The sequence below is a fragment of the Garra rufa genome, chromosome 5 (genome assembly GCF_049309525.1).
Source record: "Garra rufa chromosome 5, GarRuf1.0, whole genome shotgun sequence".
Taxonomy (NCBI): domain Eukaryota; kingdom Metazoa; phylum Chordata; class Actinopteri; order Cypriniformes; family Cyprinidae; genus Garra; species Garra rufa.
The window spans coordinates 14159859-14183987 of NC_133365.1; the positions used below are offsets into that span (position 1 = coordinate 14159859).

At 37.8% G+C, this 24129-nt stretch overlaps 1 protein-coding gene and 1 non-coding gene across 2 annotated transcripts in view; one reads left to right on the forward strand and one right to left on the reverse strand.

The window, feature by feature from the left end:
- Window positions 1–24129, forward strand: part of adamts3 (ADAM metallopeptidase with thrombospondin type 1 motif, 3) — a 97113-nt gene that overhangs the window by 66537 nt on the left and 6447 nt on the right. The window contains exons 11-14 of the mRNA XM_073839532.1: window positions 3417–3580; window positions 10613–10769; window positions 11404–11536; window positions 23630–23837. Coding sequence (XP_073695633.1) covers window positions 3417–3580; window positions 10613–10769; window positions 11404–11536; window positions 23630–23837 — 662 coding nt within the window. The remainder of the gene's footprint in view (window positions 1–3416; window positions 3581–10612; window positions 10770–11403; window positions 11537–23629; window positions 23838–24129) is intronic.
- On the reverse strand, window positions 5678–5759 carry trnas-uga (transfer RNA serine (anticodon UGA)). The gene has a single exon. It is a non-coding gene; the product is annotated as a tRNA-Ser (tRNA).

Sequence of the window (24129 nt, forward strand, 5' to 3'; positions counted from 1 at the left end):
AGTGCATTAGACAGAATAGACTCACTGATTTTAGAGACAATCACTGTCTACGACAATTTGCCTGTGGCATTGTGATCCTAAAACCAGAAAGAGAATGGGCATTTTCATGCCTTGGGTTCATTTTGGAATTTGAAAGTGGGTTTTAGAATAGAGGCTTTTGATTTAAGAGTAGTATCACGTTTCATGTTTTGTTCCACAACATAAAGAAGCTAAAATATGCATTTTAAAACCATGTTGTGGTTTTAATGCAGAAGTTGCTATAACTACCCAAAGCGTGCTTTGATGAGTCAATGAATGTTAATGTTGTACAACAAAACATGACTCTTTCTGTAGCTTATAGGTCCACTCCACTTTTTTTTGCGAATAGACTCATTCTCCAACTCCCCCCGAGTTAATAAGTTGATTTTTACCGTACTCGTCAAGTCAAGTCAAGTCACCTTTATTTATATAGCGCTTTTAACAATACAGATTGTGTCAAAGCAACTTCACAATATTTAAACAGCACAATAGTGTGTAAGTAACGCATTATTGTAAACAATCAATTTTCAGTTAAAGGCAGTTCATCAATGAATTCAGCGATATCATCATCCAGTTCAGTTCAAATAGTATACGATATCGCTGGAAAGTGTCCCCAACTAAACAAGCCAGAGGCGACAGCGGCAAGGAACCACAGGTGACAGAATTGGAGAAAACAACCTTGGGAGAAACCAGGCTCAGTCGGGGGACCAGTTCTCCTCTGGCCAGATGAAACCAGCAGTTTGTTACAACGTCAGATTAACTCGTACATGATATAACTACAGAAGAGTTTTAAATGGGAAAAATATCTAAACTTGTTGGTCATTTTTGAACGTGATGTTATTGGTCTAATAGGATTCAATGATCTATGCTAAGCTATGCTAAAAGTGATATCGCCAGAACAGGAAAACAGCTGAATGGATTTCAAAATGGTAAAACTTAACTTATTAACTCGGGGGGAGTTGGAGAATGAGCCTATTTCCAAAAAAAGTGGACTGTACCTTTAAACAGTATAGAACGCCACTAGCAATGCTAAAGCTATGGGTTTGGTTTCCAGAAAAAGACAGAACTGCTCAAATGTGTGCTTAAATGCAATTTAGGTTGCTTTGGATAAATGCATCTGCCAAAGGCATGAGTGTTAATGTAAAAGAAAGTTTCTTAAAGTGATGTTAACCACAGGCTTTATTAAACTCATAAATCAAAAGTGCTATTCTAGAAACCCATTACAAATCCTGAGACAACCTATGCTTTATGGGTTGACCTGCTAATTCACATTTTGATGGAGAAGCTCCGTTTGCCATTGAAATGTGAGCATTACTCCATTGCATTTCTGGGCTTTATGCTATATTAATACTGGAGACAGTTACAATGCAGAATACGAATGAAAGTCAGTTTTTAGTGCTAGTTCTTACTTTTTCAAAAAACGCTTGCTTTCTTTGAGCAACAGTAAGAAAAATTTGTCTTGAGCTTTACAGTGTCCCTTCTATCTGCAGAGTTAAAAGACGGAAAGACAAATACATTGATTGGCCCATTTTCTTTATTCTATTCATTTTGAAAAGTCAAAACTGACAGCAATTATCACTTTGTAATGCACATAACTGAACAAGGTGCTTTTATTCCAACAATATTCCCCTTTTTATAAGTGTTTCTCTATAAATTTGGGTGTTTGAATATTACTCCTCGGTAGTTGAACTTTTAATTAAACCTAACCTTATTTTAATTAGCTAGATAAGCTGTTCAGTGACTTACTTTACTGCCCCAGTTAATCTTCCAAGAAGTCTTTCAAAGGTAATTCTATTTCCAGTTATCCATACATTTAACTTAACTTATTGCAATAATTAGATTTCTGCTATAGTATATAATATAGTATATACTTATAGCTTACAGTAGGTATGTATCTGTCTCCATTAGATTTGTTAGATTTATTATTAAGATTAAAAAAAACATTTATTTGCATGGTAATTGAATGATTTAAATCATGTATGTTACATGTAAATTCAGTCTATTCAGTTCAGTCTATTTTCAGTCAAATGAGCAGGACAAATTAGCCATTTTTATTAAAGAATAATTCACACAAAAATTAAAATTCTTAAAATTCACTAAAAAAGTGACTTTCCTTCCTTTAAAGATCACAAGTAAAATATCTCTGGAAGCCCTTTTTTTCTTGCAATTCTGAAGTTTTTTCTTGAAATTTTGACTTTTTTCTCAGAATTGTGAGATATAAATGCAATTGCAAGTTTAAAAGTAAAAATTGCCAGACTAGAATTCTGAATCTCAGAACTGTTTATATTTTACAAATTTACAAATAATTTAATAACACGCAATTGAGAGTTATAAACTGAGAACACATCAGGACTTTAACCTCTTAATGCAATTGTGAGTTTATATCTCAATTCTATGAAAAAAGGTTATATCTCACAGTTCAGACTTTTTTCTTGCAATTCTGACTTTTTTCTCAGAATTGTGAGACATAAACTCGCAATTACAAGTTATAAAGTCAGATTTGTGAGATATAAACTTGCAGTTCTGAGAAATGAAGTCAGAATTGAAAGATATAAAGTCACAATTCTGACTTTTTTCTTGCAATTCTGATTTTATTTCTTAGAATTGAGAAATAAACTCACAATTGCGTGTTAAAGGGTTCCAATTTTGAGGGGGAAAAAAAGAATGATGTGTTCTCAGTTTATAGCTCGCAATTGCATGTTATAAAGTCCGAATTGCGAAATTAAGATTTGTAAAATGTAAACTCGGAACTAAATTCTGAATTCTCGTCTTACTTTATATCTCACAATTCTGGGGGAAAAAGTCAGAATTCTGATTTTTAGATAAACATGAAAAAAGAAACGAAAACTTATTATGCTAAATGTGGGAAATCAAAGGTCAATTTTGATTTCATTGCATCAGATCTTCCGCACAGTCCTGCCTCATACTTTATCCATTATTATTATTTTAACATTCTAGACAGTGTACTTTAAAGTTAATGTTCTGGAAACTAATCTTATTTTTCACAATACAAGTGACATTTGATGACTTGCAGCAATGGTGATTGTCTTGATGTGTGTGCAGCTTTCCTTGTAATCACCATTGACATTCAAGTGAATGACCAACCAATTGCTCTCATGCTCTGAGCCAGACTGTGTCACTACTTATACATGTCATTATGTCATTGTGTCACACAGTAGTTCAACAGCATATAATACTAGCATCTTGTTTCTGAAAAAAAAAGCTGAAAAGAAGCTTTTAGACATTGAAATGGCAAAGTAAAAAGCTCATTGTTTTGACAGATAATTGTCTGATTTGATGGCTGATACAATGGCTCAATTGAACAGAGTGATCCAGATCATTCTGTTAACTTCATATCCCTGAACTGTTGAAGAGTTGTAATTAATCACTGATTGCAGCTATCAAGAACCAGGCAACCGGACATTACGTTCTCAATGGCAAGGGAGAAGATGCAAGATCTCGGCGCTTCATCGAGATGGGAGTGGAGTGGGACTACCTCATTGAGGACGATGTCGAGACTCTTCACACTGATGGTCCACTACATGATGCAATTGTCATTCTGGTAAATACAACTTTCTTAAATCAAATTTTAGGCTTAAAATGAGATATGAAATAATGTAATAAATATAACTATTACCATTGCTAGACATATAGGCAGAATTTTGGCCAATAATTGTATTTTTATTTATTTATATTTAGTTTAAACCAATACTGGATATTTAATTTTGAGCCTGGCTTCCGCCATTTTAACATCTGAAATATTTTTGCTGTCATCTGATGTTCATTTAGTTACTATTTAATAACACTAGTAAAAATGAATATTTATTTGAATACTATACATTATAATGCCATGATGCTTAAATTACCATTTAAATTATTTATTTTAGTTTTCAGAGTTTATTGTTTATTGTATTATTTTAAGGATACATATTTCATGAAAATATGTAACCTTAATGAGCAGAATATGTATGAACATTTTAAGGCCGTGTTCACACTTGCCGTCCTTTTCCAAACTGCCAGCGTCTGTTTTACATTCTAATCCTATGGAGTAAACCGTCTTTTCAAAAAAGCCCTAGCGCTTTTTTTAAACGCCACCGCCGGCATCTTTTTCTGCAGCTCAGAGCGTCTTTTTAAGTTGAAAAAAGTTGAACTTTTTTGAAGAAAACACCCTACGTCAAGCGCTTTTTTGACAGCTGACCAATGACAAGCGAGTAGCGGGACCTATCATTTCCATAACAACAAAAACAACAAGAAAAAAATGGAGAAGTTGCCGGTAGATAAACTTATCGTACTAGTTTCGGAGCACAAGGAGTTGTATGATATTAGTAAACAACTCTATCGTAATATACATCACAAAGAGGCTCTTTCTCGACATTTCTTCACCACACAGCACTACGCTACTGTTGCAGCTGTTGTTATAGCAACAAAAGACGCACTCGGCTGCTTTTTGTAACAGAACACTGCCAGCTTTTTTTTTTACTAAAAAAACGCCCTAGTCAACTTTTTCTTGTCAAAAAAGACGCCAAGTGTGAACACGGCCTAAGGCATGATTTTATAGGCATTTCCCTTTTCAACACATTTACTTTATGTCTTTATGTGAAAAACTGAAATTTAAGGTGTGTGTGTGTGTATATAGAGAGGGGAAAAATTATTTGATCATCTGCTGAATTTGTATGTTTGCCCACTGACAAAGAAATTATCAGTCTATAATTTTAATGGTAGGTTTATTCGCCTCTTAGGATGAATCGCTTGTTGTTCTCCCCAATTTTAAGTCGCTTTGGATAAAAGCGTCTGTCAAATGAATAAATGTAAATGTAAATGTTATTTGAACAGAAAAAGACACAATAACAAAATTCCAGAAAATCTCATTTAAGCCCTCTAAATCGTAATCGAAACGAATCATGAGGTGCCTAGCGATTCCCACCCCTAGCTTTGGGGGTGTTTTTCTGCTAAGGGGACAGGACAACTGCACCACATCAAAACACACGGCCAAGGCAACAAAGAAGTGTCTCAAGAAGCAGGACATTAAGGTCCTATAGAAAATCTGTGGAGGGAGCTGAAGGTTTGAGTTGTCAAATGTCAGCCTCGAAACCCTAATAACTTGGAGAAGATCTGCAAAGAGGAGTGGGGCAAAAATCCCTCCTGAGATGTGTGCAAACCTGGTGGCCAACTACAAGAAACGTCTGGCTTCTGTGATTGCCAACAAGGGTTTTGCCACCAAGTACTAGGTCATGTTTTGCAAAGGGGTCAAATGTACAAAAGCAGGAGATCAAAGTATATTTTTTCACTGTGAGTATACAGTATATAAAGGAAAAGGAGGAGGTGACGTCAAGTATGGTGACCCATACTAGGAATTTGTGCTCTGCATTTAACCCATCCAAGTGCACTCACACACACCGTAACACACACCTGGAGCAGTGAGCAGCCATATTGCTATTGCTGCGGCGCCCGGGGAGCAGTTGGGGGTTCGGTGCCTTGCTCAAGGGACTCACCTCAGTCGTGGTATTGAGGGTGGAGAGAGCGCTGGTGATTCACTCCCCCACCTACAATCCCTGCCGGACCTGAGACTCGAACTCACAACCTTTGGGTTACAAGTCCGACTCTCTAACCATTAGGCCTGTTTTTTTTTTTTTAAAGGAGAATAGGGTGAATGCCCACCCGTAGTCAGCAGGGTACAAACCTGCGCGGGGAGACCCCAATGGATTTCAAGCCCATCGCCTTAACCTCTTGGCCACGACTACGCCTGTATATATATAGGCACAATAGGCACAAAGACTATATATATATATATATATATATATATATATATATATGTGTGTGTGTGTGTGTGTGTATATACACACATTTTAGATGTACATATAGTCTTTGTGCCTATTGTGCCTACTGTGTCCTCCTTATGTTCTCTCTTATCACTTTCTTTATTCATGCTTCTAAGAAGGTGCAACATGGTTCAAATTTAGTATTTACCCCTTTGTCAAAGGCTAGTTGCGCAGCAACATATATATTCCCTCTGATTTCCTTAATTGAGTTCAGAACTCAATGGGATGTAAATTGTTTGGTTGGCCATAGCAACCACTGTGTAATTTACATGTAATTTTCTCTAGTTGCATGTGAGCAAGGAATGAACGCCTCTCTTCACATTCACAGATGTTCAAAGACAAAGAGGCGATATGCATTTCCTTCCCTTTTTGGTATTTAAACTTTCAGTATTCATTCTTTGGTTGGTAGGAAGGAATTATGGAATAATTATGGATTATGCTGAACAGTCCATCATTTAAATAAGTATGTTAATGAAAATGCAAGGCTCGCTAATCATGACTTGCCATGGCAAGATAAAAATAGAATGAGGCTAAAAAACTACAGCACTGCAGAGTGTGAAGTAGAGTAAGCACAGTCTTAGAAGAGTTTGTGTTTGTGTGTGATACATCCAGAGAGCACTACACCTCCTCCACACACAGTACATGCTGTTGCTCATCATGCCTCACAATATACTGTATACAAAGTCACAGCTGATGACAGTCGATTTTTCCCCCATGTTCATCAGAAAATCTAGACTCAAAGCGGCACAGTTCTTTTCCCTTATGGACATTTCTGACAGAAGTGTAAAGCTGACATTTGCAGCTTTTATTTTTCAGAAGTTGTTTGTGAATCTGATCCACATATATACGTTACTAACACAGATTGTTGAGGGACATCAATGAGTTTAGCAGTTGTTATGCAAAAATTATTACATTTACATTTACATTTTACATTTATTCATTTGGCGGACGCTTTTATCCAAAGCGACTTACAATTGGGGAGAACAGCAAGCGATTCATCCTAAGAGTCAGATCGAAGCGGGAAGTGCTCGAAAATACCATACATCAGGCATTGTTATATGAGTACATGCTATAAAGACAAGATCAAGAAAGATTTTTTTTTTTTTTTTTTTTTTTTATTGGGTCAGATAGATTTGAAAAAGATGGGTTTTTAGCAGTCGTTTGAAAACTGTTAAGGAGGCAGCATTCTGGATAGGTGTGGGAAGAACGTTCCACCAGGCAGGAACAGTGACCGAGAATGTTCTGGAAAGTGATTTCATGCCTCTCTGTGGTGGTACAATGAGGCATCTTTCACTAGAGGATCTCAGACTTCTGGAAGGAGTGTAGATGTGTAGTAGTGAACGGAGGTAGGCAGGTGAAGAGCCGGTGACTGTCCTATATGCCAGCATCAGTGTCTTGAATTTGATGCGTGCTGTAATCGGTAGCCAGTGCAGGGATATAAAGAGAGGTGAGACATGGGCCTTTGTGGGCTCATTGAAGACCAGCCGTGCTGCTGCATTCTGAATCATTTGTAGAGGTCTGATTGTACATGCTGGAAGACCAGCTAAAAGAGCATTGCAGTAGTCCAGCCTAGAAATAACCAGGGCCTGGACGAGGAGTTGTGCAGCATGCTCTGTTAGGAAGGGCCTGATCTTTCTGATGTTGTACAACGCAAACCTGCAAGATCGAGCAGTTTTAGCAATGTGGTCTTTGAAAGTTAATTTGTCATCAAAGATTACACCAAGATTTCTGGCTGAAGTCGATGGGGTAATTGTTGATGAACCTAACTGGATGGTGAAGTCATGCTGTAGAGTTGGAGTGGCAGGAAAGACAAGGAGCTCCGTGTTTGCCAGATTGAGCTGTAGATGGTGCTCCTTCATCCATGCAGAGATATTCGCCAGGCAGCCTGAGATCCGTGCAGCTACCGATGGATCATCTGGTTTGAATGAAAGATAGAGCTGTGTGTCATCAGCATAGCAATGGTAGGAAAAGCCATGTGCCTGTATGATGGGACCCAGAGATGTAGTGTATATGGAGAAGAGGAGAGGTCCAAGAACTGATCCCTGAGGAACCCCAGTGACCAGTTGATGAGTTTTAGATACCTCACCTCCCCAGGCCGCTCTGAAAGACCTACCAGAGAGGTAGGATTTGAACCAGTGAAGTGGTGTCCCTGTGATGCCCAGCGATGAGAGGGTCGACAGGAGGATCTGGTGATTCACCGTGTCAAAAGCTGGAGATAGGTCCAACAAAATAAGTACTGATGATTTGGAATCAGCTTTTGCAGTCCGCAAGGATTCAGTGACAGACAGTAGCGCAGTCTCAGTTGAGTGACCACTCCTGAAGCCTGACTGGTTAGCATCCAATAGGTTGTTCTGAGTGAGAAATAAAGATAGCTGGTTGAAGACAGCTCGTTCCAGTGTTTTTGCTATGAATGGAAGGAGGGAGACAGGTCTGTAGTTGTCAATGAGTGAAGTGTTAAGTGTAGGTTTTTTGAGCAGTGGGGTTACCCGGGCCTGCTTAAATGTAGTGGGGAAAGTGCCTGTTATTGGTTGAAGATTATTGGTTGAAGATTACTGCAATTCACCAATCAGAATCAAGTATGGTATAGAGAAATGTATTGTTTTTCCTTCTGAAGAATTAGTGAGCATATGAGTCCCTCAGTTGTCTTCAGTGTGAAAAGATGGATCTCAAAATCATAGTCATTGTTGAAAAGGGTTCAAATATGCAAAAATGCTGAAAAATAAATACTACAAAATACTAAATACTAAATAAAATAAACATGCATTTTGTATGATCCCTCCAATTTTTACAAAATAGTTTTTCAATCTCTTATTTTTCAGCTCTTTCATTGTGAGTCATTTTTTTACAAAATTCATTCACAAGGATTCTGCATCCTAAGTCAAATTTTGTGCTGACTGAGCTACAGAGCAAGCTTGTTATGCTTGGAAAACGAAACATATGGAGCTATGTACAAAAATTATTACAAGTGTTTGCTTTTTTACCACCTCTAGTGTTCATTTCAGTTGTTAACCGCAGTGATATGTACTTTTCAGTACGAAAAAGTGAAAAAGTTCCCACAGCTACGATTTTGTCATGAGATCAGGTTGAAAACAACTCAACAAAATGAGTAAAAAATAATTGTTGCATACACGAATTTAATTTATGCAGAATTTCTTTATTCAATTAAAGCTTTGTCTAGGAGAAACAGCTGAGATACTAAATACATTAATTTTAAAAATTGCTTTCTATGAGTGGTCAGAGAAAAGAGTTTTGTTAATCATGCTTAATAAAAGCTTAATCATGGCATCTTTTGTAGAGGCCTTTAGCCTGTGATAAACTTTAAATGGTGATGTGATCACTGTTTTGAATGAGATATACGCTGTGGGCATCAACCTTTAAAGTAAAAAAAAGGTAAAATTTGGTTGGTAGTCATTTTGTATAGCAACACAGAAATATGTTCATCATTTTTAAATACGTAAATGTTTTTATGTACTTTTTAGAATTTAGAAATGGGAGGTTATGTTGGTTCATTTCTCTTTACAGTCTTGCTTCAGGCCAGTCTTATAATTTAGCCCCCTCGCTTGAACTAATTTCAGGTCATGCCACAACAGTTTGGCTAGATTAAGTAGAAGGCTTTGACTGGTCAAAGCCCAACCGTTATACATCCACTTTGCAATTACACTTGAATATTTCCTTGTTTAAAATCTTTTTGTGTGGTATGACCTACTTTTTTATAAAGCATAAGCTTATGGAAAGACATATTGACATTTGTGATAAAATGTATTACTGTAGTCTATAATTCATCAGTTCTTTAATGACCACAAGCCATCTAAGGTCTCAGGCTGCCATGCCATTGTTTAAATGAAGTAATTGGTTCTGCTAAAATTATTTGACTTGAATGCTGTGATTTTTCTCTTTAATATCCTCCCATGCCCCACAAGGTAAATTTATGAACACCAATGTCAGCCAATTTAGAAAATACATCTTTTTTTCATCTAGATATTTAGATGTGTTTTAAGCCTTGTTTGCGTAGAAGTCAACAACCTAGACAGAGAAAAAACAATGTTGATTGTCTTCCACTTGGATATTATTAGTGGCCAGTATTTTTAGTAATGATGTTGTCACATTTACACCCACACACAAATTTGTTTCTGATCAGTGCATGATTCATACGAATGCTATTTCAATTTACACTTACTATTTCAATTTACAATGACAAATGGGAATGTAATCGGTAGACAAAATACACTGCCTGATATGTTTAATCACATACTTTTCATTAGTTGTTACTATCTCAAATTAAGGCCAAATGAATGCAGGGATTCTACCATTTTAATGGGTTCACCACCTTTTTCTCACCATCACAAAATGCAAAAATGACTTTGAATAAATTTAAAATTGCATGTGCTGACTTCTGAATGCTATTGTCTGTCTTCATAATTATTTTATGTCAGGTTGCAGACATATTAAGAAACTAAGAATCATTATGATAATATAAATATCTAAAGCACGCATGAAATTGCGAGTTACAACAGAAGTAAAATGAATGCAAAATTAGTCGCCCTTGAAACAACTCACAAGCATGTGGTGTAAAGCTTGTCACGCTTGTTTCGTTTTTCAAATGTAATTAAACCGATCCTCGTCTGAGTCATTTCGCACAGAGGGCAACACGTAAATCTGCATACTCTTACATATTCATGAACAAATGCTAAATCCCTGCGTACACAACCAAATGCCTGTGAATATCACTTTGCGATTTCTGAAACTTTGATCTTATTCTTTCTCATCTTCATTAGATTATACCTAAAGACAACGAGACAAGGTCCACGCTAATGTACAAATACATCATCCACGAAGATTCAGTGCCCCTTAACAACAATAACGTCATTCAGGAGGACACATATGAGTGGGCTTTGAAGAGCTGGTCACAGTGTTCAAGACCTTGTGCTGGAGGTAATGTTTACTTTGTATGATCTTTCAGCTTTTCTAGGTTACTCAGATATATACATTTATTTGTATAGCACTTTTCACAAAGCACAGTATTTCAAAGCAACTTTTTTTGAAAATCATGACTTTAACATTTAGATTATCTTAATGTTGTTCATAATATAATGTAGTTTACATTTTGCACTGATGCAATGCAATCAAGCTGTTGAACTGAGATTTGCTGTCTAGTATATATTATAGCCATATGTGAGTATACTGTATGTATGCATTATGAAACGGGTGTTAGATATGTGACCCTGTGACGACAAAACCAGTCATAATTAGCATGGGTATATTTGTAGCAATAGCCAAAAATACATTGTATGGGTCAATTATCAATTTTCTCTACCGTGAATATATCAAAACTTAATTTTTGTTTAGTAATATGCATTGCTAAGAACTTCATTTGGACAACTTTAAAGGCAATTTTCTCAATATTTAGATTTTTTTGCACCCTCAGGTTCTAGATTTTCAAATAGTTGTATCTCGGACAAAATACTGCCCTATTCTAATTTTAGAATTTTGTTCTGGCCACCCAGATTGTTAATGACTGGTAACATTATGCGTTTCTTTTTGCTCTTTTATTTTATTTAATCTTTAGGATTCCAGTACACCAAATATGGGTGTCGTAAAAAAGGTGACAACAAGATGGTGCACAGAGACTATTGTGACGTCAACAAGAAACCCAAACCTATTCGAAGAATGTGTAACTTACAGGACTGTACGCAACCACAGTAAGTCGAATTTAAACTGTTTATTTTCGCCATTTCAGTGAGAAGGCAAGGTTACTTTGAAAATGTAAAAGGTTACAGATTACAAGTTGCCCTGTTTAAAAATGTAGTAAGTAGTGTAACTATTGCCATTACTTTATTAAAGTAATGTAACTGATTACACTTGATTACTTTTTGATTACTTTTCTGAATTTAAATTTCTATTTTTTTCTAAATTAATCATTTTCAAACATTTAAAGCAAGCAAGGTTACTCAACACTGATTACTGTCAGACTGTCAAATCCTTCATTAAAAGTCCTTAATTATAATAATTTTAAAACGGCCATCACAAAATCAGACTTAGCATCTCTTTTTACTTTGAGATTGACCTGATGTTAAATACTGAATAAAAATCATAAGATTTATTTTAATAGCTATGATACTATTTTTTGAAATCAAATTTTTGCATAGCTACTGTATGACAGGAAACACTGGCATCTAACAATGCCTTAATTTAAAAAGCAAAGCATATACACTAACCCAAATAGGAAATAAAACTGTTATTGAATGAACATGTGTACTATTATGTCTTGAACTCCTGAAACATTGATGTAACCCCTTTGTAATCATTACCATTTTATAAGTAACTGTAATTTAATTACACACTTTTCTTAGTAACTGTAACAGATTACAGTTACATTTATTTTGTACTTAAATTATATAATTCCATTACATGTGACTAGTTAGTCTTCAAAACTGGCCATTTTTTGCCTTTATTGTGATAGAATAGTGTAGAGCAGACAAGAAGCGAAATGGGATAGAGAAAGAGGGATGGGATCAGGAAAGGTCCTTGATCCAGGATTCAAACTGTTTTTAAGACTTCTCACAATGACTGTAGTATTTTTCACTGAAATGAAAGCTAGTGGTGTGTCACAGTACAGTATTTGATTTCTTATTTCATTGTATTTAACCCAATATAAACATCACTAAATAATGTAAAAGCACTCATGCTCCCCCATTCTAACTCGGAGAGCTTAGAGCTGGGTTTTGATTGCTTTATACCATTGGGAGGTCTTGCTTCATTCATTTCTCTTGTCAGACGCTATGAAGAAATCTCAGAGTGTGATTGTGCATGTATGTTTCATAGCTGGGAATAGTTTGCCTCAGCCTGTAGTTTCTACTGAACATATAGCCTTGGATGACTTTTCTAAAAGAAAATCAGAAATGTATTTGTAACTGCTTTTATTCTGTTTTTATTCAACACGTGTCCATGACCTGCTTTTATGATTAACACAAGGAATGTGTATATACAGTATAAGACCTTTCTATGTCAGCCTACACAAGTCACTAGAGCACATCATCTCTGCACAATGAACATATTTTTCATTCAAATATGCACAGTAGGGTGTAAATAACATATAATGTTTATCACAGCATCACAATCCCATTGCCTCTCCACCTATTAACCCTATTGACAATATTTGAGTACTCTGGTTTGAAGTGCTCTTAAAAAGAAAAAAAAAGAAACATTAAATAACATTACATTGAATGAAGAATGTTTCTGAGACCTTTTTATTTGTAAATGCAAATGACATTTTTACTTCTGTTCAGTCTTCCAATTGAATTACACTTGAACTGTAGAGAACTGTTTGATTTATACTCATTTATATTGCACTGAGATTTGCCATCCATCCCAATTGTTTGATTAATGGTTTCATGTGCGCAAAAACTTTGCTTGTTTTCTTTTAAATCTGGGCATCACTTTGCTTTAAAGAGAGATTGAGACAATTGGAGTTTTGCAAACATGATGATTGTAATTTCACAAATGGTTAAGACATGCCTCATTAATACATTATGGATAAATCATTTAATATGATTGTTTACTGTTTTGATTAATAAATAATGATATTGATGCTACATTATATCACTCTAACACGTACTAAAGAAAAAATAAAAATTGTTCAATCTGAGGTCTTAGGGAAAAAAACTGGCCATGACAATGTCCCACCCAGAGGTTCATTAAACTTTAACATTGTCCGTCATTTTAATTATAATAACATGTTTAATTGCTTTTATTTTTGTTTACATTTTTATTTTTAATTATGAACCTGCAGGACGATATAGGCTTACGCATTTATTTTAAAAAGAACAGATGAACAGAGACTGTGTGTCACTTTCGTGTTCAACTCCACACCCCGAAGTGACAGCGGAGGACACTAAAAACAAAAAACAAACCTTTTTTTCAGATTTTACTAGATTCTCATTTTTATGAACCAATATGGACTCTTAAATCCCAATCGATCTTTTGGTCAAAGCTGTTTTCTGTTGATTAATGAACAGTTCATAGTGCACCTCCCATTCAATAAATTGCAATAGTCTATGCTCTGTGCTTTGTTACTTTTGATATGAAACAATGTCTCAGATTTCAAATTCTGTCCAATTTATTAGAAAAGTCAAGCAATAAATACCGTTTTGACGCCCTTTAATGTGGTGTGATAGATCACTATAGCTTAAAACTTGGTACTTGCCTGTGCATAATGAAACACATAGCAAAAGGTTTGTGACAATTTCATTTTTGTCCTGCATCCCATCTGCTGCCACACTGGAACACACTCGCCACCAACTCGACAGGGGTGGAAATTACAGTTAAAATTTACAATGAATCAGCCTCTGTGTACTCTGTCAAAGTGACAGACGGCCTTCAGATTTTTCAGTCAGTGATAAAAAAGTTCTGTAAATGTGTAAACTGGACAATTTTCGGGTTAACATGACCTCTGGTCCCACCAGTAAAGACCCTTCATAAATATCTGCCCCATTTAGTTCCTGTTGCTACATCCAACAAGACATCACACTGTAAAAATGCACCGCAGAGCAAAGAGGACACTGACAATGCATTGACAGACAAGACAAACCAGTCTTAGCTTTCTGATTTTGTAATTTTTTTAAGAAATTCAAACAATAAATAGCATTTTGTGGCTCTTTAATGTGTCCCGACAGATCGCTGTATTGCGTCACTTCAAGCCACACGTGCTTCTTTACTAGTTATAGCACAAAATAAACATGAATAAATGTAAGAAGAAATCTTGTTTAAATTGTGGAAAAATGTCAATACACAGCATTTTTCAAGTTTAAGTCCACTAGGGCTGTCTCGATTCCTCAATTAAATTTGAGTACTCAACTTAAAAAAAAATCCTTGACTGCAATTTGCCCGTGTCGAGTAACCGGCAAAATACCAGAAGTGCCGCCGCATTCTACGGACGAGAATCCATAAAACGCATTATTAGACCATTTTCTAAATTAAACCCATTTAAAAAAAAATAACGCACAATGCTATTGCGAATTCACAAACTCTACGATTCAGTTAAATAAATATATGTGCTGCACTTTATGCGCTTTATTTATATGCATGTAGGTTACGTGCATCTCAGAGCAGCTCCATTCACAGCAAATGCTGCTCCACACAAACATTTATTATTTATTAAGTGTGGAGCATCTCAAACTCCATCTCTCCAAGAAAAAACGGCCAAATATTAAAGATTGAGTGTACATTTGAAAAAAAAAAAAGGAGTTTAAAAAAAATTAAACAAGGATTAGGTCACGCTGTAAATTGTACAAACATTGTTAGGCTCTTTGCGCCCTCTGCAGGCCTTTGCTATTATTCGTAATGTGCATTAGTTGCATTATTATTTATAATACATTTTGTATTTTCACAGTTTTAATCAATAAAACTATTTGATTGCTTGCTTTTGATACTTTATTTGAACCAATTATTATTGCCTCATTGCTATTATGTATGTATTTTAAGTCATTTTAAAGGCTATTGTTTGCTTAGGCCTATTTTTATTACCTCAAAAAATTAATTCTAATTATCATTTTACTTGATTAATAGTCAGTATAATCATCCGATTGCTCAATTACCAAAATAATTGTTAGTAACAGCCCTAAATCCCACAGACTTTAACTCATTCTGTCTAGTGTGTTTGTCGAACAGTTTCGCAGACTGTCAATCAAACTCCTGGCGAATGGTCAATTACACTCAAGAGTCTTTGTTGCAGTGATTACATTGTAACATCATATTTCATCAACTATTCTATATCCATGTATGATTTATAGCATCTACATGAAGCACTTGAGCAGTCAAGGGTATAAACAGTATCTGTGAGAGCACCATTTCAATGACGGCTCATTGTTACTTGGAAATGACAGAATAGGTAGAGTGAATCTCTTTTGCAATCTCTTTTATCAACATATACTCAATCTCTTTTGGAGTACAAGTCTCTGTCTTTCAGCATTTTAAAATCCACTTGTATGAAGAGCAACAGAATAAAGTGGATGCCACCACCTGCTAACAGATGGCTGAGCATTATAAATCATCTCTTACATTTAAAGGTTGTATCAGCGATTTCTAGCCTGAAACATAAAGTGTCAGTTTTAAGGACAGTTTTAATGGGATTGTAATTTGAGCCTCTGACGTGTACTAGTCAGTTGTTTACTCTCCCACATCACATTGCGAATTTCATGCTGAGAGTAAAGCCACATAATTGTAATTGCGCCTTAAGACTTTCTCGTAGATTTTCCTTCTAGTGTGGCAGAGGAATTAAAACTCTGTGCAGATTGAGGCATGATGATTCATTTATATCTCCTAATACTTTTGAAAATGAATGCAGTTAGCATAAATAGGGTCCTTAAAGGAGCAAAACAGATTTTAAAAATTGGTAAAAATGACAAATGGAGAAATGTAGTGTTAATACTAAACAACAGGAGCTGCTGCAGAATCATTTGATTTTCTGCAAGCTGAACTGTTGCTGGAGAGTCAGCTGCTGTGATGCTTTCCTATTTCGATTTTGATATTTCCTCTGTGTGCCCATCAGTCACCAGGGCTCCTCCTCCTGCACATCTGCGGAGGATGAGATTGCGCCTGCAGTTCTTCCTGCATTTCCTTTTTCCCCTTCCCTTTGCATTCGCCTGTCCTAATTTTCTCTTTTATCTTCCTCACTCTTGAAGCTGTCTCTGCCGGTGGTGGCCACTTTAGTTCCCCTGCCTCATTTGCTTCCTTATTAATACGATTTTTTGACAGAATAAGCTTTTTGCTGTAAAAATAATTAAATGTGGTAAGTAAATGAACCTAAATATTTAATAAACAAAGGGGTGGGTAATATATCAGGTCAGCCTACATATGACCATCTTCATAACATAGTCTACATCTTTCTTGCTTTGCTCCTGAGGTTTTGGCTTGTTTTATTAACAGAAGAACGTATGTATTCTGTCTGCCAATGACTTCAACAGGCAAAAAAAATCTCAGCCTTCCTATTCATAGACTAGACAACCAATAATTATTAATACTCATGTTTATTAAGCAGGATAGGTCACTCATAAATAAAAAATCCTACATACTGTGTAATGTACTCACCCTCATGTTGTTTTAAACCTGCATGGATAGGGATCAGTGGCTCAAGCTCCATCTTGGTTGACATTTGTGGTCAGCTTACTTTTATTATTTGGAAAAGAGCAGTATGGACATCTTATTATAGAAAACTAATTTTGTGCACCATGACAGAAAGAATGTCATGAAAGTGTCAAATAACATAAAGGTGAGGACACGATGACAGAATTTTCATTTTTGTCTGAAGAGTCTTGTCTTTATCTTATCAATTACATTTCTGTTTCTGAGCAACAATATTCGGCATGCAGCCGGGTGTTTCGAAAAGCACCGTAAATCCATCTTGAACACTAGAGTATGCTACATTAATCCTGCAAATGAGACACTTTCATGGATATGTGAATGCCTCACATCCTTTATCGTCTAATCACATCCTTTAAAGGATGACCTGTTGACTGTTGACCCACATGAGTACTTACCTGAAAAAAGCATTAACTTGTCTGTAACATGTTGACTTCCTGACCATGTTATTGTATTAATCATGATGCTGGTAACATGATTAAAAATTGCACATACATGTTATGATGGCAGGAGATAGAAGAGCAGTGGTTTGCATTAAGCCATTAAAAATACATTTCCCTTCCGGAGGGAACTCTACGCTGCGTCCTTATTCAGGACACTATGGGAACTGCCTTCAGCGTGACTGGTTCTGAAGCTCGAGTAAAACAACAACAATGAACTTGACATTGACTGGCGCCAGCCCGTGACATCATTAACAAGGCGCCTACCAGTATAAAAGGGGCGCTTGTGAATACATCAACCATCTTTTTGTTCTTCAGATCACCTTGTTCTAAGCGTGAGTATGATGACGATGCCCGGAGGTAAGAAGTTCAGGAAGTGTGTTGATCCGTGTCCGAGGAGTCTGACACCGGATGATTCACACAGCCTGTGCGTTATATGTTTGGGTGAGGAGCACGCGCACTCTGTTCTTGAGGGGACAGAGTGCGTACATTGTGAGGGCTTTTCGCTGAAAAAGCTCCGCTCTCGTTTGTCCCTTTTCTCGAGGGAATTGAGACATTCATCTGCCCCACGCGACTCTGGCCCATGCGGCAGCTGAGGCTGCCCGGCGGCTGAGATCGTGGGGTTCGCAGGTGGAGCTCGCTGACGAGTTCGAGAGAGGCGTTTGTCTCTCGCGCTCGGCGGCAAGGGACGAGAGCGCGCTGCTGGAAGAAGATGTGTTGTCTCTCACATCTTCGGGTCCAGCGGTGAGTGCTCTGCTGGCTGCTAGCCAGGGCGAGCAGGAAGAGGTTGAGATGGGCGAAGATGAGTCTTCTGAGTCTGTCCAGCCCTCCTGCCAAGCGTACGAGGAGCTGATGGCCGTCATGGAATGCGCCGCCGCGAGGTTAGACCTGCCGTGGCGGCGCGCACAGGAAGAGATCCCTCACGGTAGACTTGATGAGAGGTATCTTCCTGGCCATGTCAGGCCACCTCCTTTGAGCCTCCCATTCCTTTCCGACCTCCATGCTGAGGTCGAGAAGGCATGGGATAAACCGTACTCGGCCCGCATTCACAGGCATCAGCATGTTAACTATGCTGATGTCCAGGGAATGCGTGAGCACGGGTACGTGTCGATGCCCCCTGTGGAAGATACCCTGGCTGCTTATCTTTCATCAGGGGTGACATCGACACTTAAGGCTCCAACCCTGCCGTCCAAGCCGCTTAAAGAAACATTGCGGCTGAATGGCAGGGCGTACGCGGCAATGGGTCAGGCTGGTGCTGCCCTGCACACAGTAGCAGTGTTGCAGGCATACCAGGCCGACCTGCTCAAAGATCTGGACCAGGGCCTGGGACTTTCCCCAGAGGAGGTGACTGAGCTGCGCCGCACCACTGATCTCTCTCTGAGGGCTACCAAGCAGACCGCGACCGCGGTTGGTCGCGCTATGTCTGCTCTGGTGGCCACAGAGAGACATCTGTGGGTGAACCTCACAGACATCGGGGAGAAAGACAAACGATTTCTCCTCGATGCCCCGGTTTCGCCTTCCGACTTGTTCGGCACGTCTATAGAGACGGTGGTCGAAAAATTCAGGGAGGCGAAGGCGCGCTCAGTGGCGTTTAAGTCCTTTATCCCTCGCCGGTCCACGCCCGCACCCAAACGCCGGGGACAGACAGAGACAGGGCCAGGTGGCTAGTGTGGCCACTCGAGGCCCTCCTCCTCCAAGGAGCAGGTCTCAGAGGAGACGTGATGCGAGGCATAGGAAGCAGGATCTCAGGGAAACGATCCGGCGCAGGCGTAGAGGCAGGCTGGAATCGGCTACCTGAGGTCCCCTCTCCCTGTTCCCCTCACGATCGCTCGGCCGCCTGCCTTCCCCGTCCTAGACTCCGGGGCCGGGCCTATGATGAAGTTACTAACGCAGTCTGACGGTCCGGTATACGAAACGACATATTGGGTGTTATATGTGTATGTATGTATTTGTCTACCAGCTCTGCTTGGGTGAGACTTAGTTTGGACTCTGTAACTTGAGTCCTACTGCCCCTGAGTGTTAAGTGTAGCCAGGTCTCCCCTCGTTCATGAGACAGTGTTTAGACCTCCACTTGCTGTTAACTCCAGTGGGGTTAAAAGCGTTGTTAGGCTTCCTCTCACGTATGAGAGTTTTTTCCTGAAGCCTCCGCTGTTTGAGCTTGTCTTGGCAATCTGCATATGCATGTTCACCCATCCGCTGGGTGTGGCAGACTAACCCCGTCCCGTGGTAAGAGTTTCTTCAGAGACTCCACTCCTCTGAGTGTGAAGACCGGGAGGTGTGGGTAGGTTCCCCACCCCTTTTTCTTATAGAAGCAACCTAGGGTTGAGCGCTGGGCTGCCTCTCACCTGGAATGGTAAAGATCCCCCTCTAAGAGTAGGGCTCTTTGCTAAAAACCTGTAAGGTATGGGTTACGCAGTATTTCTCCGTTCCCATTCTAGAGTTGGTTCTAAAAACCCCTGGGGTTTTTTCCTACTCCACTCCAGACAGCACTATTATAGGATCGAGTGTCGCTAGGCTTCCTCTCATCTGAGAGTCTTCTTGTAGAAGCCTCCACTCTCCTGAGAAACTCCACTTAGGTGGTTCTATTGCTTAGGCTCTTGGAGCCTCATGAATCACCCCCAGTGTTGAGTGTAGTTAGGTCTCTGACCTCCACTCCCAGAGTTCCCCGCAAGCACAGAGGGTCCGTCAGACAAAAAGATGGTTTGATGTATTCACAAGCGCCCCTTTTATACTGGTAGGCGCCTTGTTAATGACGTCACGGGCTGGCGCCGGTCAATGTCAAGTTCATTGTTGTTGTTTTACTCGAGCTTCAGAACCGGTCACACTGAAGGCAGTTCCCATAGTGTCCTGAATAAGGATGCAGCGTCTCGTTCCCTGTCCTCAGGGAACAGGGGTTACATACGTAACCTAGACGTTTTCAAATTAATGTAAGGTTTTTAACCTTTCAAGACTACTACTTTATCTAAGCAGATGTCTAAGCAGTGTATGTTCAAGAGCAGTTGCACATGCTGTACTATTTAATTATGTCAGTTCACACAGGTCAATGATGCCTGCTTATACACCACGTGGACGAATTATAAAGGCACAAACGAGGCACAAATGACCTTCTGTAGTGTTCTCTGTTACACAGGCTGGTTCAGCCACTGAACATGCTCCTCAATTCCACAAGCGTGCCGTGGAGGGGGTGGCAAGTCGATTATAGTCAGTAGTTTTTACATCACACTTCTCTCCAATGTCATGTAACCTCTGGTAGGGGTATAGTAGTCATTTAATGATATTAAAAAAAAAACTACTTAAAGGCACAATATGTAAGTTTTTTTATGAAAATATCCAAAAACCATTAGAACAGGTTATATATATATATATATATATATATATATGTGTGTGTGTGTGTGACCCTGGACCACAAAACCAGTCTTAAGTCGCTGGGGTATATTTGTAGCAATAGCCAATAATACATTGCATGGGTCAAAATTTTTGATTTTTCTTTTATGCCAAAAATCATTAGGAAAATTAAGTAAAGATCATGTTCCATGAAGATTTTTTGTAAAATTCCTACTGTAAATATATCAAATTGTAGTTTTTGATTTGTAAAATGCATTGTTAAGAACCTAATTTGGACAACTTTAAAGGTGATTATCTCAGTATTTTATTTTTTTTGCAACCTCAGATTCTAGATTTTCAAATATTTGTATCTTGGCTTGGTCAAATATTGTTCTATCCTAACAAACTATGCATCAATAGAAAGCTTATTTATTGAGCTTTCATATGATGTATAAATCTCAGTTTTGTAAAATTTTACCTTATGACTGGTTTTGTAGTCCAGGGTCATATATATATATATATATATATATATATATATATATATATATATAGACACTAGCAATTTGGCTGTCCACTCCAGACACAATGTGACAGAATCACTCAAATATCACACTCCCACCGAAATGGACAAGTTTATCATCTAATTCATGAACCTTTTTAACATTATTTAATGTACATACTGAGTGACTAATACCATCTTTGTTACAGAATATGCTTGTTGGCTCGCATTGAGTTTGCAGTTTTAACGTAAATGTTTGCTTTAATTTATTTTCAAGATCTGTTGTTGCTTTCAATATGGCTATAAATGTCATGCAATATGACATTCAAACTCACATTAGGTACTTTTAACATTGACTAAAGTACATATTTAGCACCTGTGATTATCGCTGTCATAGTTTGAATGTTGTTGGTCCAGCCGCGACATGACGGAAATAGAAAACCGCTTCCAAAAACAGAAATTTCTGTCCAAATCTAGTCGGATTGCATCGGCTGTAGGGACAAAGACGACAACTCCCATGATTCCACACTCAATCACAGCGTCATTCACACTTCGTCTTTGTTTCTTTGTTTGTTTTGAATATGCGCTCTCTAGCGGTGAAAATACATACTGTGCCTTTAAAAAGATAGTTCACCTAAAAAATGAAAACTGTCATCATTTACTCAACCTCAGTTATGTTGAGCTAAAGTGCCAGTGTTAGTGGGAATCCCAGATATTAAGACTTGTATAATAAAAATTATGTCTCTTACTAAAATACGGTGTAGAATAACCAATGTATTTAAAAAAATCCACACCATTTTATACATATTTTGCACTATGGGGGGCTCCATTGTTTCGATGATGTAAAATGGTTGCACTCGGTGAGCTGCTGGCACCACCTGTTGCTATTTTTACCGCAACTCAGTAAATAACAACTCAATGACCACAGTTATTGAAAGAGCTTACAGACAGCAATGGATATAAGCGTAGGCTTAAACCAAATGCTTAAACCAAAAGCATCGGCATGTTTGCATCCTGCCAGGGTGGCATCTATCCTTTCTTGTCTTTACCATTTGTAAGCTCTTTCAGTAGCTGTGCTTTACTAAAAGCCTCAAAGGAATCAGGGCTAAAGTGGAAAGAACAAAGACACGGGTCTTTAGGAAGTTTAATTTGTCCACAGGCATCTTCCCATTCTTTTCTCCTCTTCTTATGACTAGTAAAGCACTGAAGACTTACTTTGCTTCTCGTTGCCCTTCGACTAAACATTACAACCAAAAGCCGCACAATGTGTCATTGTATCAGTGTTTAATTTTTCTGAGTTGTGTTGCAATAAAAATAGCAACAGGTAGCACCAGTAGCTGACAGAGTGACATATTTTGACATATTTCGAAAAACAGTTGCCCTCATAGTGCAAAATAACCTTTGAATTTTTTAAAATAACATAAATCTTTAATGGGTTTTCTACTACATATTTTAGTAAGAGACATTTACGTCATATTAAGCCATACAAGTCTTAATACCCAGGGTTCCCTTTAAAAGACATCCAGTTTATATGATTTAATTTGAGCCAGTAAGTCAACATACAATTTTGAGTTTTGAAATATTTAACATGTTCAGAATTTGCTTAAATTAGTTTCTTCCGTGAAACACAACATAAGGTATTTTAAAGAATGTTGGTCTCAGTGAGTTTTCATTTACACAGTAGAAGTCGGTAAATGATGCCAGAATTTTTGTGTGAATTATCCCTTTAAATGATGTGAGGGAGTTGTTCGATGATAAGCCGTCTTTAATAAATTGTCAGCCTTGACAAAGTATCACTTGTATGTTATGATCTTAATGACTGTATGTTGATCTTGAGGTTTATGAAGGAGTTCATTAGGCCGAGCGTTTACAATCTCTGATCACATTCTGGGTGCTAAATAGTCCATCTGATTTATTTTATCCAACACAGATTTCTTAGCAGCTGGTCTATCTTGAGACAAGGAATAATGAAGTTAAATATAATAATGATAATAATGAAGTTTTGAGTTAAAGTGATTAACAGAATAGTCAGAATTTGCCTTGTGTGTATTTCATTTGAATTTCACAAATATATAATTAATTATAATTTAAGTTTTTTTTAGAGAAAAATACAGTTTAAGCTGATTGTCGCTGTCTCAGCTGACAGTGGCCATATTGTAGCCATCATTTTTGTTTTTGTTTTTTGTTTTCAAAATAGAAACTCATACAGGTTTGGAACAATTTGAGGATGAGTAAATAAGACAGAATATTCTATTTTGGGTGAACTATCCCTTTTAAAGTGATCTAAAAATGAATAATGCTGATAAACATCTGTTGAGATATTCTCATTTGAAACTAAGTAGAGGTTTGGATATGGAAAAAATCTCAATACATCACAATTTGTCTTCTGACAGATGGATCACAGAGGAGTGGGAACACTGCACTAAAACCTGTGGGAGTTTGGGATACCAAATCCGCACCGTACGCTGTGTCCAGTTCCTTCATGAGGGCACAAACCGCTCCATCCACAGCAAGTACTGCAGTGGGGAAAAGCCTGAGATCAGGAGGCCATGTAATAGACTGCCCTGCCCAGCCCAATGGAGAACCGGGCCCTGGTCAGAGGTATGTTTGTCTTGGATTACATGATGTTTTGTTGCTATGAATACAAAAGTATTAGTTGTCAAGGTTATTGCAAGTAGCATTTTGGGACAATGAGAAGATTGTTCAATTATATTTTGCAAAGCTCAGCAGAACAAAAAACGATCTGCAAGCACTTTTTAACGTAATTGGGCTTGAAATCATTGTGCGATTACAAAATCTCATTTGAAGAATGTGTTTACCACATCAGAGGAATTGTTGTTTTTTCTGTTGAGAAACGCCTAGGGGAAAACAAATTAGCTCTAATTTCCTTTCA